The sequence below is a fragment of the Apis dorsata genome, unplaced genomic scaffold (genome assembly GCF_000469605.1).
Source record: "Apis dorsata unplaced genomic scaffold, Apis dorsata 1.3 scaffold_348, whole genome shotgun sequence".
Lineage (NCBI taxonomy): Eukaryota > Metazoa > Arthropoda > Insecta > Hymenoptera > Apidae > Apis > Apis dorsata.
In genome coordinates, this window is record NW_006263615.1 from 343894 (window position 1) to 344136 (window position 243).

Here is a 243-nt window from a genome sequence, read left to right on the forward strand (position 1 = left end):
CCTACTCTGATCCTGCTTGCTCTTCGAGTTCTCGTACGTTCTCGAGTCGAGCATCGGTCGATGGTACACCCTGCGGAGATATTTTACGGAGAAAAAAAGAAGAAGAAGAAGAAGAAAAGAAGAAGGTTTCCATATTTTTCGATTAATTAAAAAAGATGGAGAATCTCACGATTGGCATATGGAGTGATCGAAGCTCTGATTCCTTCGAAGAGCTGTTCTCGCGGGGCAACGTGGCCCCCCCTC

At 46.1% G+C, this 243-nt stretch overlaps 1 protein-coding gene across 1 annotated transcript in view; it reads right to left on the reverse strand.

Moving 5' to 3' along the window:
- LOC102680394 overlaps positions 1-243 on the reverse strand; it is a 13605-nt gene that overhangs the window by 1414 nt on the left and 11948 nt on the right. The window contains exons 6-7 of the mRNA XM_006618379.2: positions 170-243; positions 1-70 (exon numbers count right to left, since the gene is read on the reverse strand). The exon at positions 170-243 is cut by the window's right edge and continues 458 nt beyond it. Coding sequence (XP_006618442.2) covers positions 1-70; positions 170-243 — 144 coding nt within the window. The remainder of the gene's footprint in view (positions 71-169) is intronic.